The sequence below is a fragment of the Leptinotarsa decemlineata genome, unplaced genomic scaffold (assembly GCF_025532065.1).
Source record: "Leptinotarsa decemlineata unplaced genomic scaffold, Ldec_3_MD MMD2_tig00026330_RagTag_RagTag, whole genome shotgun sequence".
In the NCBI taxonomy this organism is placed as follows: domain Eukaryota; kingdom Metazoa; phylum Arthropoda; class Insecta; order Coleoptera; family Chrysomelidae; genus Leptinotarsa; species Leptinotarsa decemlineata.
The window spans coordinates 11924085-11939469 of NW_027412690.1; the positions used below are offsets into that span (position 1 = coordinate 11924085).

General features: G+C 32.8%; 1 protein-coding gene across 2 annotated transcripts; it reads right to left on the bottom strand.

Annotated features, from left to right (window-relative positions):
* Positions 1 to 2350: 2350 nt before the first annotated feature.
* Uck (Uridine-cytidine kinase) lies at positions 2351 to 14938 on the bottom strand. Of its 2 annotated transcripts, XM_074182979.1 has the most exons (7): positions 14814 to 14938; positions 14528 to 14680; positions 14218 to 14474; positions 13666 to 13811; positions 13513 to 13610; positions 12919 to 12967; positions 2351 to 4049 (listed from the first exon to the last, which is right to left on the bottom strand). In XM_074182979.1, exons 2-7 carry the CDS (start codon positions 14624 to 14626, stop codon positions 3877 to 3879), a joined length of 822 nt encoding a protein of 273 aa, XP_074039080.1. In that variant the 5' UTR covers positions 14627 to 14680; positions 14814 to 14938; the 3' UTR covers positions 2351 to 3876. The 2 variants fall into 2 exon arrangements, with proteins under 2 accessions (XP_074039080.1, XP_023019924.2); XM_023164156.2 differs by lacking the exon at positions 2351 to 4049 and adding an exon at positions 7305 to 10746 and having other exon boundaries at positions 14528 to 14903.
* Between the last annotated feature and the right edge of the window lie 447 nt (positions 14939 to 15385).

The following is a 15385-nucleotide window of genomic DNA, read 5'->3' on the forward strand; positions in this document are numbered from 1 at the left end:
ATATTGCTTTTGAGAGTTATACGCACTCAAAATCTAACGATTTCACAAAAACAATAATTTGAAACAATCCACTATACTTTATAAATTTCAAACCTTGTAATTGAAAACGACACCAGAAATTCCGAACACTTTATGCAAGCCCTACATCTACAGACACTCAAAAATATAATTGTTTTCAAAGGAATGGAGTGCCCTCCATTACTGATATACTAAGTGGGTATTTGATTGCTGGAGGCACACTTTTAAATCATTCAATTAGAGCAGACCCCTCACTGATCAATGGCGCACCCATAATTTTGTTTCAGGGAGAAAGGAATGGGCTTAAACTAATGAGTCATTCAATTTATCATTGATATATTTCTGAGAAGGGATATTCACGACCCTATAATAAAAGTAAACTCCCTATTTTTATTGTTAGAGCAAACACTTTCCGGAGAAAATGATGAAATCAATATTATTCGTTGATAGATATATGAAAAAATGGTTCAGGAAAATCGAAGTTTCAAAAATAACTGTGAACTTCACTACCATTGAATTTTACCCCCTCTTCCAAACCACGTTCCAAAATGTATATGATTTTTGTAAAGCAGAAAAAGTACATGAATGAATAAATGACATAACTTACCAATCAGTACTACTCAATAAAATATCACTTTAACAAAATTCCAAACAAAGTTTTTGTTTCGTGGTATGAACTTCTTCTCAATTTCGGAACGAACCATTGAATCAACCTCAAAAAGACAAGTTGGCAATGTCGTACGGACAGCCAGAACAACAAGAATACAGAAGAAGAAGAAAATCAAAATGCAATATGAATAAGTTTACGGTGTTGCCAAAAAAACCAAAAACTACTAAAAAAACGAAGTGCTATTATCGTACATGTAGTTTTCACCTTTGGGGTTATCTCAATATCACTGTGAAGATCCATTGACATGTAGCATATATTTATTTTATGAACATTATATAACAATATGCTCAACAAAAAGAGGCACAAAAATAATGTATTGAAATTAAAGTGCCAACATGTTACTACATGTATGTTAGTACCGATTTTCTTCTACAAACACAGAAACTGAAAAATCAAAATTCAATGTCAAAGCTGCCTTCTATGATAATTGATAGAGTATAGTTGCTCTTAATTCGATGATACATTTTTCTCTACATCCGTTTTTTAGATGTCACAATTTGTAACATATAGAGAGCACAATATAAATTAATGAATAATACTTAAATTAAACAAGGATGATAAAATTCATCACATTCATAATTTCAAACATATTTTCCTAATTCTAGAGTGCCATTCAATGATTTAAATTCGTAATATATGTTCATAACTACATAACTAAGTTGATAATATAACACGTCCATCAAGATGTTATTAAGTTTTAAAACCAACCGTGATACATTTTGAGGAAACATGTTTATTGATGATTTCAATATCTATCATTACTCATTACCTGTTATTTTATATCTGAAACACTTGTTACAAAGAAACAAATTGAACAAAAACAGCATAACAAGTCGAATTGTATAATTTAAAGTCAATTTTATCAATCGACCAAGGGAAAATTTTCCCAAATGTAATGAATTGTAAACTGAACTGATAAGAAAAGTAGTTGCACAACATAAACTTCTGAAGAAAAAGTTGTAATATTCAGTCATATTTATAAATTTTGTTTAAAAGTAAAAGGAAATTATTACAGGAAAATAGTACATTTTCTTCTCTAGGGAGAAAATTGTCCGGAAGAAATTTCAAAACTAACAGCTTCTGTTTTAAACACCCGGTTTTCTCTTTTTGTTTAGCTTAAATTTTTATGAAATTATTATCCAAATTACGCAAACCATAATAAAGTGAATTTTAGATACAATATTTGTAATTCAACAACTTCTAAATAATCTGTATAAATAAAACTCTAACTGTTAAAAGTATAATATAACAATTATATATCAAGGACTTTTTCTTGACTTACAATAAAGTAGGAAAAGCTTTACAGTTTCTCTTGAAACTCTAAAAAAAATATGTATTTGGTTAATTCCAAATTGTTATGCCAAAAACATCATAACACGTCATTATTAATTGTAAAACTGAACCGCACAGTATCATTTCTATCATTACTTACAAGCTGACAACTGTAATAAGGGCTAAAAAAATTTGTGCTAACTAATTCCCGCAATGAAATTTGACATATTCTGATATGTTTTTATAAACAGTTTCTGGCTAAAGTCAATCAGTCTCCAAGGATCCCTATAACAAGGATGATGCAGAAGCTGATGCGATTTATAAATCAAATTGACAAACGAATCACTCACTCACAATAAGTGGAACTTTTCCTGTACTTTAATTGGACCATCCTGTTTCCATGGCTTGAATAGATTGTTTAAATTTACTCTTTGGCTTTGAAAATCAACACAGACATCATGAAAATTATCTTTCTATATTCTGTGTGTTATGGTCTGTTCATTGAAGATGAGAAGTGGTTTTCTCACTCTCTCTTATTAGTGGTCGTTGCTTCCCACTCGGGCGCATTTGGCCAGGCTCCTCCTATCAAAGTTGACAGGAACTTCGTCGAGGGGCTCAGCGGTTTTACTCGAAGCAATGCTGCCACCCATTTTTGTTGAATTTTTTCGATTATAAAAACAATAGATATATTTTTTTTATCAAGTCGCCTCCTGCTACGGAGACCCTTTGATTTTTTTCCCACATATACAGTCCCGTCTGTCCCGGCCTGGAAACCGGCGTGAATAAAGGGGACCTTTATTATTCTCTTTTTGAAAGACTCTCAAGTGGATTATAAAATTTTATATTATTATTATCTCGGCTTAGACGATCCAAAGACAGAAGTGTCCCTGATTTATATAACTCATTATTATATTTATACATTCCATTACTTTTAATGTCAAATCACATGCAGGAAAGCTACTTCTAGAACCCACATATTTGAAATGAGTCTTATGAATCTAAATTATTGCTTGTTAAGGCAAAGCAACAAAAAACAAACTAGACACTTGTAAGAGGTTCGACATTGGTTGATTTCATGGAAAAGGGAAATAAGAATTCAGTTTATCTCCTGTTGAACTATGGGGATAGGACCTACGAGTTTGACATATGTCACTCTGGAACAATGTTAAAGAACTTTTACCATAAAAAAATCAAGATAGTTTGGAGTTGAAAGAAAACACCTGCTAGTTGACAGGAGAAATGTTTGGCTGGACAATGAAATATATGGAAACTGGAAACGACAAGTTCTTGGAATCGAATTATCCTGAAATGTTTCCATATTGTAAACTGTATGTCAATAGAATGAACCAACGCTTACATTGAGAGAATTCGTTTGTAAATATTATCTACTTTCATTGGCAAGTGACTCATTAAGAGAGAAACAATTTGCTTAGACAAATGCCAAGCCAAAAAGTTTCAATTTTCGCAAGCGATAAAGAAAAGTTCAATAATTTTATTGCCAACTATATAAAACGAAACAACACGTTTCTCAAGTGGAATCGTATTAGTTTTTTGTCTTACATATCTGTCTCACAGGCGTTATCATATGCTTTGATACATTTTTTGGAAGATGTATTCATAGAAGATGACAAATCGACCAGAGGTATGATGAATACAGTTGATATTAGGAAAAAGATATAAAAAAAAATTAGATATAAGTAGTGTGGAGAAAGTTCCAAATTTTTTCGGTTTTTAAACACGTTCAACCATCCTAGACGACATGTCGAAAATTTAGAACTACCAGACCTTTATTCAAGTCAATCTCCCTGTATTGACTTTCTCAAAAAAGTGCTCCTGAAAAAAATACCTAAATTCCCCCTCTCTTATTTCAACAAATGTCGAATAAATTACATTTACATTCTCTAGCATCTTCTCTTCTAATGCCTTCTTTCAAACAAGGCTTCAGCATTAACATTTCTAGGAGGCCTGGATGGGGAACCTTGAGAAGTATGATGTTGATGTATTTTTGGAGGGCTGATCTGCCGTTCTTCCGAACTCCTCCTATCGTTTAAAATATCTCGGATGTGTTGCACAATCAGATCAATTGCGACTGAAATGTAATAAAAATATTATTCTCACAGATATATCATAGATAATAGAATTGATTGTCAATTTTTTTGAGTTATAAACAAGAATCGCATAACATTTTGAATACATTATTTTCTTTACTTTTCTCGGGCTTCCCTTTCAACCATAATTATAATTATTCAACTTATAAAATTTACAGATGTGCTGTGGTTAGATATTCCTCGATCAACTATCACATTCAACCAGATACAGAGCGTTTCAATGAGCCTTTTTTCTGAGAATAGTACAGCGAACGTGTTACGAGAGGCAGCACTAGTAGTGGGGACAAACATAAACTATTCACATGTAAAACAGTGTTATTTAAGTAATATTAATTTATTATGTAAAAATATAAATCTGATATTAAACATTATTTTGTGCTAGTATAATGGCAACAAAGCATTTCTATTTTGCAAATTGTACGTCGGATAATCGATATTCGCAAGAAAACGTGTTTTTTATACCATTTATAAAACCTCATATTATTGAGGTTAGATGTAAGAAATGGAGACATGCTTCGAGGACAGTGGATTTAACAGTGCAAAAAATAAATAAATATTCATATATATGCTCTAAACATGAAATGAATAGTAAATTTTTAATTACCATTGATTAGAATAAGATATAACCTCAATCGTTTATCAAGTTTATCAAATCATATTCATTTATAATATTTAATTAAATTTATTTCATTACCATCTATATTTGATTCATATTTCACTCGGAAATAAAATAAATCTGAAATTCATAATTATTTTAAATTTATTTTATTACAGTTTGAATCTACCGCTACTCTTTTACTAGAGTCTATATAGGTACTAACCTGTCTATCAATTCACTTTTTTTTTCAGTTACTTTTAAATTACGGCATGCAAGCCACCGTTTTAGTGTTATCCTTCATCAGGAATCAGGAGAAGATTCCGAAACATATTTATTCGAAGTTTCTGGGGGTGATTTGGGGTCAATAATGAGCAAACTCGATGAGAACACCAAATCGCTGAAAGATGAACTTCAACAAAATTCGGTAAGTTTTGAGGAGAAGCAGAAATGAAGAAAATGGAAAAAAAGTTAGGCAATGAAATCAAAGGCGGATTCGAGGCAGAAATCAGCAAGATGAAAAAAACAATTAACAAGTTGCAAAACCAAATCATTAATTCTGCCCACACCACAGAAAATGTTTCCGAAAACTCCATTCCGGAACTAAAAGAGTTCAAAGCCAGTTCTAAACCAGGAAAGCTCTCCATGAAGCTGCCCCGGTTCGATGGAAAAACTCCTTGGGCAAATTACCACCGACAATTTGAAGCTGCAGCCAGAGCGAATGGATTAGCATTAACATTGGCGTTACGTGGAGAAGCAACGAATATTCTGCAAACCCTCACGGCCCAGGAACAGGAAGACTATGATCAACTTGTGAAGCATCTTGAGCTGCGGTATGGACAGGCCCACCTAGAGCACGTTTACCATTCACAGCTGAAGAACCGCTGCCAGAAATCAGGAGAATCCCTACAGGAGTTTGAAGCCGACATAGCTCGATTGGTCCGTTTGGCATATCCAGGAAAAAGGTTCATTGAAACAAGCCAACCTGAATAAGTAATTTGATATTGAGACTGTAAAAAAAATCATAAGAAACAAATCAACTTCAGTTTCCAAACTTGGAAGTTATTTGGTTCGGAACAGTGCTTTTGCAATTCTAGCGACATGACTGTGCCAAGACATATAGGTGCCCATTTTAACCCCCAACAAACTTGTCGAAGCAGAACAGAAAGTTTGTGGTTGAACCTGGTTATTTTCACCCCAATTCTAAATCACCTCGGGTTCGAAGGCCATGGATCTTCTCCAAGATATGCAACCACTGGCCAAAAACTAAACAAATCTTATCGAACAGTCACCGTATTTTTTCTTTTCAGTCGATGCAGACAAAAGAGGATTCGGAGCTAGTACTGAAGTAAATTCCAAAAAATGAGTTCAAAAAATATTTTGATGATTGAGTAGTTCGTTGGCGTAAGTGTATTATCTCGGAAGGGGTCATTTCGAAGGTGATAGAATGAATTTTGATGAATATATATTTTTCTTTTCATCGACCAGTTCCCAGTATTTTTTGGACGTAGCAGTAGGGGAGCCAGCCCAACAGTGAGACAGGTCCTACAGTGAGACACTGTCTCTCCCCCACTTATCACGCGACCGACTAGGTTTTCCATTGGTGAGCAGAAACCTTACATACCAACAAATAATCGCCGACAGTGTTGAACACGTGGCTGGCAAAGATGCACGCGCCGTTTAAATTAATTTAATTTCCACGTGTGTAAGTAAATAATTTCAAGTTTTGTCAGTTCGTGTTTTCGGAAGTAAAAGAAAGTATTTTGGTGATCTGCCTAGGTTAAAGGTAAGTATTTTTTATGTAGATTACAAGAGTGGGATCATTTTGTCTCTATAAATTTTATTGTATAAGTGAGGTTACAAAATGGCTGCCGACTACACGTGCCCAACAGTGAGACAGCGTCTCACTTTTGGGCACTGTCTCATTGTTGGGCATATGCGACCTGGTGCGTCTGCTGCAACACGTTAACCAACTCAGGTGCTGTGATTGTCGGTTGTCTTCTTGCGGTTAAGACCAAAAATTGGTCTTGAACTGCAGTTGTAGCGCGTCCTCGCCCTGGATGTTCGGCTGGACTGCCAGTTTCACGGAAACGCCGCCACAATCGACTGATAACACTTTGGGAGACCCCCAAACGAAGAGCTACATCATTTTGTCGCATGCCACCTTGAAGAAGCCTTACAGCTCTATTCATCTCAGCCAATGGTAAGTGATGGCGTTCCATGTTAAAGCACAATACTTCCAGTTTAATTGCTGAGCAAGAACTGCATAGAATGTACAAACTCGACACTTTCAGATTATTCATTTTAGCCGAAAACCTACAGTTTGTAAAAAACTTGATAAAAGATTAGTTACCGTTTTTGCAGGCTTTGTTCAACCCATAGAAATCTACAGGGTGGTCGAGTGTACCAATTTGATCGAAATTAAACGACCTCATGCATTTATTTTTATGATATTTAGTATGTTATAAAAATATCCCTAGACTTTTCCGATGTGTGTAAATGTTAACGCAAATGCCGGCGTTTAATTTTTTCATTTTGGATGGATAAAAACAAAATTACACTAAAATAAAAAAAAATTGTCTCACTGTTGGGATGTCTCCCCTATATCATTTCATACTCGTTTTTTAAATGAAACATATCGTTTGTTTATCAACATTTATTGACACTAAGCAAATTACCAAAATTCCATACATCTTCGTAAGAAATATGTATACTAGGGTAAAAATTGGTACAATTGACTTTTGTGCATCAGATATTATTACAGTCTTGGTTCGATATTTGTAAAATTTATCGGTATCAAAAAGAAAATGTCGGAGTTAATATCAAAGTTGAATACAAATGCAGTTCTGTTTAATCAATCCAACATCAAATCAGACTTAACATGTCATCACAAATTAACCAACTGTGATAACAATAATTGTAGTCTAATCAACAAGATCATTTTCAACTATGTTCCGTCTGCCGTCACAGAAAATTTCGATGAAATGTTATTCGATGTGGAATAGCATTTCAAAACTTTTTGGGAAATTTGAAATCCCGCCCAAAAAACTTGCTAAAGTTATAAATAGCAGCTGATTTGTGAGATTTCTAAATTTTTATATCGTCGCGCCCTCTAGATGCGCGTTTGTTAGGAGACTCTGTGTGTGGAGAGAGAGAGAGAGAGAGAGAGATAGAATTCTCAAGTCTCTTCCTAGTGTTGACAAGTTACACATCCAAAAAGCGAAAATCCATTTTTGTTTTTACCTATCTGTTTCTAACTTTTGTAAGTTTTTTTGGCAGGACCTTTTTTCTTTTTTAGGTTTCCAAAATTCCATTTTAAATGACCCCTCAATCATAAATTTTGAAGCGAAGGTAGATGGAAAATCGTGAACGGAAACTTCTTGCTTAGACTACTGAGAGATTTTTTTCAATACTGTCTTCGAGGAATTGTTGCTACAGTTCATTTTTAAAAGGCATGCAGTAATAAATAACTCAAAAAGAATAATTGTAATGGCATGGTAACTTTGTAGACAGTAATAAATAAAAAACATCCAATTTTTAAGTTTTCACCGAATGTGACGTTGATAATACGAATTTCCAGGTGAAGTTGTTTCATATCATATTTCAAGTTATTATTACTGCTTTCAAAAATGACCTATAGTTGATTACCTTCTTTGTGTAATTTTAAATTGGAAACATTAAAAACTAAATGACCGTTATTCTTCACACAGAAAGTTATATTGTATGCCTCCACCTATTAGAATAATATTTTATATTAAAAATACTATATCACCAAATAAAAGTTTTTCAAAAGTAACCTATAGATTTGAAAATAAGAATTTCAACAATTTCCAACATTAAACAATCATAAAAAACCGAGTTGAAAGCTTATGTAAATAGTTGAAAGAAAATTTAGGTTTTCAGGAAGAGCAAAGGTGAGACTTGTAGAAGGGTGGCGTGTTGTTATTCTTCCTCGATTATTGCCAATAATTTTTTTTTCAGTTTGAATAATTCGAGTCGAAAAAAATACTGTTACAGTCCAATGTATCACAAAATATTAAATTATCAATATCAATAACTAATTAATACTTTGGTTTTCATTTTTTTCTGTACCACCTAGTAAGTAAAAAAAATTCACTGATTATTTTGCATTCTTTTCAGTGATATCCGAATGTTTACTTCAATAAATTAATTTTCCAATCTTACATTATGTGACTGAAAATAATTCACTACTTGATATTGGACATCATGATTCATCTTCGTTCAGTTACCATCACATAAATCATACCACAATCTCACATTACAAAAGTTTTTGTAACGGTAATTGTTCTTTTCAGCTATTAGACCTAACAATGTTATGACTTATGATCAATCAAAGAATAAAATTGATACCTCCAAATAGGCATTTCAATCAAATTCAAATATCTACAACATAATTAAATTTTCGAACAGTCATGCAAATACTAATATTAATTAAAATTAAGGTAGAGCCGTTAAATAGTCACAAAACTTAAGAAAAATTTTAAGACATTACATGAAATATCAGATCAAAAATTAATAAGCCGATTATAAGAATATTTTGTTATCAAAAGAAACAAAAAAATTATTATATTCTTCTTAGAAATATGAAATATACAACATTTAATCACTAGCCAGTCTACAACTCCAATTCTCATTTCTGAAGAAAGTGACATAGCAGTGTTTATAAAATGATATATAGGCAGCTAATATCTGTATTAATCAGACAACTGTTAAATTATTGTCTGAGGTTGGTTCAGATAGTTTGCTCATTTCTACATCCAACATTAGTTTTTATAAAGAAACCACTAAATAAAAAAAATCGTAAATATAATATTTCAAAATCTTTTAATCATGAAGAAATAATTGATTTTAATCCAGTAAAACCACAGAAGAGACTCATCTCGCGACACTTTGATGTTGTGTGGCCAAGTTTCTGTAACACATATTCTGTGTTAAGGTATTTGTCATTTTGTAGAGGTAATTTCAAATTATTTTAAACCTATTACATAAATAACTTTATTGCAGGCGAGAAATTATTACAAATTGATCTTGGCAGGTTGTTAAATCAACAATTCAATGAAAAGTAACTTCATTTGGCCACGTTCAAGCAGTTAGATGAAATTTTTAGCCTGACAGCTGTCACCCATAAGATAGTTATCTGTCAAAAAAATGTACACTTCCTGTTCCATGCCGAGTCTTTTCTGTAAAGAATTCTATGGTAGCTCATTTAAACAAATTGAATTCTTAGGGATTCAAATAACAGATATAAACTTATTGATAGGTAAAAGAAACCTCTAATATTCTGATGGAAAACATCAAGTTTAACTTATCTTGGAAATGTTTTAAAAGGCTGCTTTGCAATAATGAGAAGAAATTCAGGTAGAAGTAGTCTGGTTCAACTGTGTATGGAGGGAAAAATTCAAATGCATCAGTTGAAAAAAATTGTATCGAAAAGTTTCAAGTTAGATTCTTTAGAAAAAAGGGACGTTAATTTTTGTCAGTAAAAATATTACAAAAATATGAACTATCAGCAGTTACAGAATGGTTTTAGGAATACGTTGTTGGTGTATTTTGTAGTACTATCCAGAGTATAAAAATCCTTGACAGTACATTATTTATTGGTTGCTTGCAGGAGTAAATTTTGAAAATTATATAAAAGAATTACAGGGAAGGTAGAGGTTTTTCAACCCAAAAAGCTAGTACTTTTTCTAGGGATAGCGATTGTATAGCGGAACAGATGTCGCGGTTTTGTAAACTTTTTGAAGAGTAAATCAAAATAAATCTTATGAGTAGGTTTCAATATGGATTTTCATAAAGTATCGGTCAGTTCCATTCAATTAGACAACTGTCTTTGAAAATCTTTGAAAAGGAGCTAGCCGTTCTATCATTCTATAAACACCGTATATATCTCTTTCAACCTAATGAAAATTTTCTCAAAGGAAGATGAAGAAATAATGATTTCACCACTTAGTTGTGATGGTGTATTAGAAGTTTGGGGGTTCTCGTTCCAGCATCTAAGCCATTCTGTCTGTTTTGTCCGTGTAATATGTCCCAGATGTGATGAACTATAAGATCGATAGCCACTGCAACAAAATTTTCAATATAAATTTTTCATCGAACTAGTTATGTACACTGAGATTACATAAATTCATGCATTGATACATTCAACAGTGAACACCGAAATGAAAAAAGGTATTGCAGTGACTATGACCACTCACCCAGAAGCTATATGATGAAAAGATGAAAGAAGCAAAAGCATTAAGAGATAGCTGTTCATTTAAAACACGAGGTCTGTTCGAAAAATAAAGTGAATTTTAAATTTTCACAAAAAAAAATATTTATGACGTTTCGTCAACTACTGCGGTAGACGTCAATTCATGGGTCTCTTCAATCTTGAGAGCAGGAAAAAGTTGCAGGGAGCTAAATCTAGTGAATACGGTGACTGAGGCATGACAACATTGTTGTTTGTGGCCAAAAAATTATGAACAGCAATGAGCAGATGCATTATCATGATGCAAAAGCCATGAATTGTTTTTCCACACGTTTTCTTCGTATTTCTTCTCGCAAACAGCGCATAACTTCAAGATAATAGTTATCAGAGAAAACGGTGAGCAAAACCTTGACATTTCATCGAACTTGGCGTGCTTTTTTGGTCTTGGCTCTCCTGGGCTTTTCCATTGACACGATTGGACTCTGGTTTCAATATCATAACACCCGGATTTTTTCGTCAAAATTCAGCAATTGTGGAATGAACTTCACTACCACATGCTTCATGCCCAAAATTTTTGAAAAATTTGTATGACAGGAGCAAATCGACATGCCAACATCCTCAGCAACTTTCCTGATAGTGATTCAACGATCCTCCATAAAAAATTTGATGCAAATTCATTGATCCATTTTTTATAGAAAATCGTCAAACACGCAAAACACTTCTAACTTTTATAAATCAAACCAACAAACTAAACAGCTGAAACTGTGAACATATGTCCGATACAAGTGTACCAACATAACAATATAAAAAAATCGCTAATCGAATGTTCGTAGCCCGCGAAATTTGAACATTCACCTTATTTTTTGAATAGACCTCATATTCATCTTCACAATTAGAATGGGGAATGTTCCTCAGTTTGGGTTATTACAGCAAATGCAAGTTTGAACAAAATAAAGTTGAGTTTAATTCATGAGTTTTTCAAATTCACTTCGAAAAGTATTCAAATTGATGTTTCAAATATTGGGTTTTAATTTTCAAAAGGATTTGTTTCTAATTCACATATTGGCAACAGCGCCTATATCAAGTTGAATGATTTATAGGTACCTAGATATTCTACTTTAAAAAAGGAAAATTATCTTTATAAATCAACAATTGAGGCAAAATATAAATTATAGTTCTATACCACCTCCACAAGCTACATAAACAACAGTTGTTTTGTTATTTATTTATATAAAGGAAGATAGGTTAGGTGCACAAAACGTCATATGTCACAGAATGTCTCGGAATTCTGAATATAAGTAAACAGAACAGCACGCCTCTGAAATATGTCATCTTTGTCTTATACAGGTAACAGATTCGTTGTCCTTTATTAGCTATAACCGATGTTGCCAAATGGTGAAATTGAAATAGAAACGAATCCCTTTAAATGTTGAATGCTTTATTTCATTCCTCTTTTTTAAGTATTTAAATAATTGTTTAAAGAAAGAGGTTGAAATAATAATTTAAAAATGCGTTGTTTTAGAGGTCTTTTATGAAAACTACTTGATTTTCGTCAGGAGGAACATTCCCCATTGAACTGAAATGTCCCCAGAAAGTTGGTTAATTTTCTCATCAGTGAAACTAGTAAGAGAAATGAAAGAATATTTAGTATGAAGTAACATACATACTTAAAAATGCACAAAGAAAACAATCGTATCTAAATTGGGTGACAGGCTTTTCAAATATAATTGCAGCTTATTTTTTTTATCAAAAAGTGTAGATCAGTTCACACACGTTCAAGTGAGAAACCTTTTAAAAGACTGAAAATTGTCTTTCACCGATAATAAATTTGTTGAGATGATAAATGTGAGACCATAAGAAAAATAAGATTTGCCGCAATTCTTTTTATAGGTGCCACAAAGTTACCTGTAAATAATACTATAATCCCTATAACACATAAAGTTTTAGATTTCATTATTGTATTGATTTTGCAAATGCTTCTTCATTATGTACCAACTTTTTCATCAATTCTGCAGGTTATCTGAAGAATGAGTTTATGACTTACCATGGTTATCAGCTCCTCTGGGTATAATGACATCTGCAAATTTTTTGGTCTGAAAATCAAAAACTTAATTATTTATTTTGTAGAATACTTGCTCTATGAGTTAGAAAAAATTGTGAGTTGATTCTATATATGCAGATTATAACTAAAATTAATTCATTGCCAAGTATTCTTTGGGGTTCTAGGAATTAATACTTCAATAGTCAAAGAGTTGATCATCGCTGCTGAAAACTTTCTCAAACATCATGAATCACACAGCAGCCCCATTATACGTATTTATAAAAAAAAAACAATATAAAACAATAATCCTAATAATATGTAAAGATGAACTATTAAAAAACCTACATCTAGATCGAAATGTTAAAGAACTAAACAATAAAAACAAAATTAATGACAGATCTTTTGCATGCCCCAATAGAGTTTGTGAAAAATGTTAGTCCTGACTCATTAGTCTCCCTTAAAATGTACGTGTCATTCTCATCCCATTGAAAATGTTCTATAAAATTTTGAGTCATAAAATATCAAGTGTTTTTCCATGGTAGAAAAATAAACATTGAAAATAATCAAGCAACCTCTAAGATTGAAACATGAACTTACTGGTGAACAAAATTCATCGAAAGCTGGTTTCACAAAGTTCATATACTGGTTCAAAACTTGATCCAAATCCCGTCCTCTTTCAATTATATCACGTGGAACTAGAATGAAAATAGGGTGTTATTTTAAATGAAATATGGCAAATTTTCAATCCACCTCTTCTGGCAAGTCTCGTATCTGAAGCAGTATCGACAAACAATTTCATATGAAACAATTTCCGAACTTCCGGAAAGTAGAAAACCAATATGCCTTCGAATAGAACAACATCGGCAGGATAAATTGTGAGTATTTCATCTTTCCGCCTGAAACATACAAATAAAATAATATGCACATATGCACGATCTCTGCACAAAGTACTCGGGTGAATGTTCAAATTTCCCGGCTACGTACATTCGAGTATACGCTTTCATCATGTATTTTAGTGCAATATAGTTATTATTATTATTCATTATTCCTATGAACATCCTCACCATTTCAAGTGCAGATATCAAGGAACTGCTCAGATATGAAAGCAACTTCAATTTATGTAATATTTTCAAATCTACCAGTAGACGCAGTGCATTATAGTATTCATAGTAGTCAGATCATATTTTTCACATATGTGACACTCAAAAGAAACTACTCAAATACGAGAATTTGGATAAAACCAATAACCAACAAAATTGCTGAGACTTCAAACAAAAAATAACATTCAACACCTTTACTTACAAAGCATGGTTTTTATAGTCATAAGTAGGAATCTGAACCATTTTACCCGCAAGTATATCTGTTAAAGTCTCATACATCAAGGTTTCGTTGAAAGCACCAGGATGATCAAAGTTGAACTGTCCCTTTTCAGCTTTAGTGATTTCAGAAGGAGTTAACTCTCTGTAAAAGCTGTCCTGGGATATACATACCACCTGCCTTTGTTTCTGGTCCACATCTACTTGTCCCAACTTCTCCATAATCCTTTTACAAACGGTGCTCTAAAAACAGGTTGCTAAAATTTTTCAATTACAATTTTCCTAAAAATTACTACCTTGCCACTAGCTGTCCCTCCTGAAACACCTATCAAAAAAGGTTTTTTACCTTCGGCATAATTCATTTTGGGAACACTATCGAATTGTACTTCACTCATTTTTAAAATCAATAAAACTGAATAAAAATAAGCAAGATTTGCGAATATCTTAACCTAAAAAATGAGCTTTAAGACACGTTCCTAAAGTAAGCAGAGATCAGAGATGTGGTTCGGTGATTCTATCACAGCTTACTTACTAGTAAGCTGTGATTCTATTCTAAAATCACCAGGACTCAACAACATATACCTTAAAGCAGTACCAGAGTAAAAAGTACTTCTACCACAGTAAAAAGACAACTTTCTACTGTGGCTATACTGTGGAGTGTGGCAGTAGTTTATGGGAATTTTATCTTTTTAGGACTACTGCGCATCCATGTATTACCTGCCACGAGTGGATTCGTAAGCGTTAGACATTTCATATATTGTTCAACAAGTTTAAATAAAATATGTCAAAAACTATATGAAAGCTATATTTCAATCGCGATTAACCTGTTGAAGGGATTCAAATTCTCAACGAAATAAAACCAAAGACAAATACAGGCAACGACATAAGATAGTACATTCAATTCCGCTGGTAATCACAAAAATATGCGTTCTATGGCAAAACCCTCAAGAACATTATAAATCACATGGATTTAGGCAAGTGTACATTTCTACAGTGAATCCCAGAAGTAAACGTTCTCGTGTAGAATACCAAATCATTTTTTCCATGGAAAAACAAACTTAGGTCCTTGATAGAAAAAAATTGATTATATTTATAACATTTTCCTCACACCAGAACAAAATAAATGTACTCTTGTAACGAGAGAACTCTTGTTC